This window comes from Cebus imitator, unplaced genomic scaffold (genome assembly GCF_001604975.1).
Source record: "Cebus imitator isolate Cc_AM_T3 unplaced genomic scaffold, Cebus_imitator-1.0 Scaffold83, whole genome shotgun sequence".
In the NCBI taxonomy this organism is placed as follows: domain Eukaryota; kingdom Metazoa; phylum Chordata; class Mammalia; order Primates; family Cebidae; genus Cebus; species Cebus imitator.
The window spans coordinates 4919604-4922069 of NW_016107398.1; the positions used below are offsets into that span (position 1 = coordinate 4919604).

The following is a 2466-nucleotide window of genomic DNA, read 5'->3' on the forward strand; positions in this document are numbered from 1 at the left end:
GTGTGTGTGTGTGTGTGTGTGTGTGTGTGTGTGTGTTTATAAAGAAGGGGTTTCGCTATGTTGCCCAGGCTGATCTTGATATCCTGTATTTAATATGTAAATACAAATGGCCCCTGGATAATTTAACTTCACATAGTTTCTAGTCACTAGGTCTTCAACAATACTTCGGAGCTCTGCTTAATTTCTGTAGTCACATTGCTGGTTTTGACTCAGTGATAGAAGAGAAACAGAAAAGACTGCAAAGGAAAATAAAAGTGAGACTGGAAGGAGGAAGAAATGTTATCTTGATTATAGTACTTGACTATTGTGATTGCTGGAAACTGTTTCTGTGAAATACATGACTACTACTTTCACGCTTCATAAAGCGGCCGGGCGTGGTGGCTCACGCCTGTAATCCAAGCACTTTGGAGGTCAAGGCGGGCGGATCACCTGAGGTCGGGAGTTCAAGACCAGCCTGACGAACATGGTGAAACCCCGTCTTAAAAAAAAAAAAAAACTTCACAAAGCATCATGTTGATACTTTTGCAAAACAAAGAAGACTTACAGTAACTATATTTTCTCATTTAGGCTTTGGGTAAGTTTGCAAATGATTAAACATTATAAAATTGCCTGTCAATGTCATAAAAAATAAAGTATAAGAACACAATATTTTCCTTACCAGAATGGAGTGCATTCCCATGTAAATTCTACTTAGGCAAACTAGAAAACACCAGCAGGGAATAAGAATCAGTCCATATATAAGAGGATACTAAAGGGGAAAAAAAGTAAAATTAGTTAAACAAATTTAAGTTAGAGACAGACAAACAAAAGACAAATCAAATCACTATTCTATAAATGCCACTAAAACAAGAACTTTGTGTTTTTCTCCGCATTATATTCCCAGCACCTAACCCTGAGTATGGCACATAGCAGACATTCAAGAAATACTTTTGCACAAATGAACATATGAATGAAATCTCATGTGTCTCATTTATTGTGGGAACCAGCTCATTTTTGCTTCTACAATGAAGATTCAATCACTGGCTTGGCATAGAAGGAGGACAGGTAAGACACTCTGGAATAGTACCTGAATCTGGTCCATGTGAATGTCTACAGTTGCCTGGGGAGGAGCACTGGCATTATCTCCCTCTCACCTCATCAGTGACTGCTATCTGCAATTTATATTGCTATTCCCCTACCTGTATTCAATATTTAACACCTTGTCGTAGTTTTTCACTTCCACCCCATCAACTAAAATTTCAAATTGTCCCCTTACTGGGAAAAATTTTACTGGAATACTAGGAGCAAAAATCATAAAAAGGGACAAAGCATAAACAGAAAGTGTAGACAATTCTTGGTATCAATGGCACTAGTGGAAGAGTTGGCTTTGAATGTCCTGAGATTGGAAGGAAAGAGGAAAGGATGGATAGGCATGGTGGTACGTCTGTAAAGGGAAGAAGGGAGGGCACATTTGGGGCTGTTCATGCCTGATGACTTCAAATTTCTCAATGAAACTGAAGCCAAGGTGGTTAGAGAAGTTGGGTTGAAGTAAAGGAGCAAAGGAGTTAAGTATGCTTGTAAGAAGAGTAAAAAATGTTTAGTACACAATTGTTTTTTGCTGTTTTGTTTTGTTTTTTAGAGAGACAAAGTTCTCACTATGTTGCCCAGGCTGGAGTACAGAGGCTATTCCCAGGTGTGACCATAGTGTACTGCCTTAACTCCTGTGCTCAAGTGATCCTCCTGCCTTAGCCTCCTGAGTAGCTGGAACTACAGGCAGTTTTTTTGTTTTGTTTTGTTGACATCTCTCCTATATTTACCATCGTCCCTCACATTCTCCTTGAAAACTCTAAATACCCTTGACAGTCACAGTCTCATACTCTCCTGGTTCCCCCTGCACCATTTATTTTTTGCTGCATTTCCTGCACAAGAGCATATCTTCCTCTTTTTGTTCCTTAAACATTGTATAACGAAGGATTCTGTTCTTAGTTGTTACTGACAGTCTTACCTTTCCCTTTTTTTTAGACAGGGTCTTATTCTGTCACCCAGGCTGATATGCAGTAGTGTAATCATGGCTCACTGCAGCCCTAGCCTCCCGGGCTCAAGCAATCCTCCCACCTCAGCCTCCCGAGCAGCCAGGACTGCAGATGGGTGTCTCAAACTCCTGAGTTCAAGTGATCCACGCACCTTGGCTTTGCAAGTGCTGAGATTACAGGGCAGTGAGCCAATGCACCCAGCCCCCTTTCTTAATTTTTAACTACTACTAGGCATGCTGAAGACCTACCCATTTCCCTGGGTTTAAGAACCATATATCCCAGCCGGGCGCGGTGGCTCAAGCCTGTAATCCCAGCACTTTGGGAGGCCGAGGCAGGTGGATCACGAGGTCAAGGGATCGAGACCATCCTGGTCAACATGGTGGAACCCCGTCTCTACTAAAAATACAAAAAATTAGCTGGGCATGGTGGCACGTGCCTGTAATCCCAGCTACTC

The 2466-nt window shown here is 41.6% G+C and overlaps 1 protein-coding gene across 1 annotated transcript in view; it reads right to left on the bottom strand.

Moving 5' to 3' along the window:
- SGPP1 (sphingosine-1-phosphate phosphatase 1) overlaps positions 1–2466 on the bottom strand; it is a 50216-nt gene that overhangs the window by 10068 nt on the left and 37682 nt on the right. The window contains exon 2 of the mRNA XM_017533962.2: positions 659–748. Within this exon, the coding sequence (XP_017389451.1) occupies positions 659–748 (90 nt within the window). The remainder of the gene's footprint in view (positions 1–658; positions 749–2466) is intronic.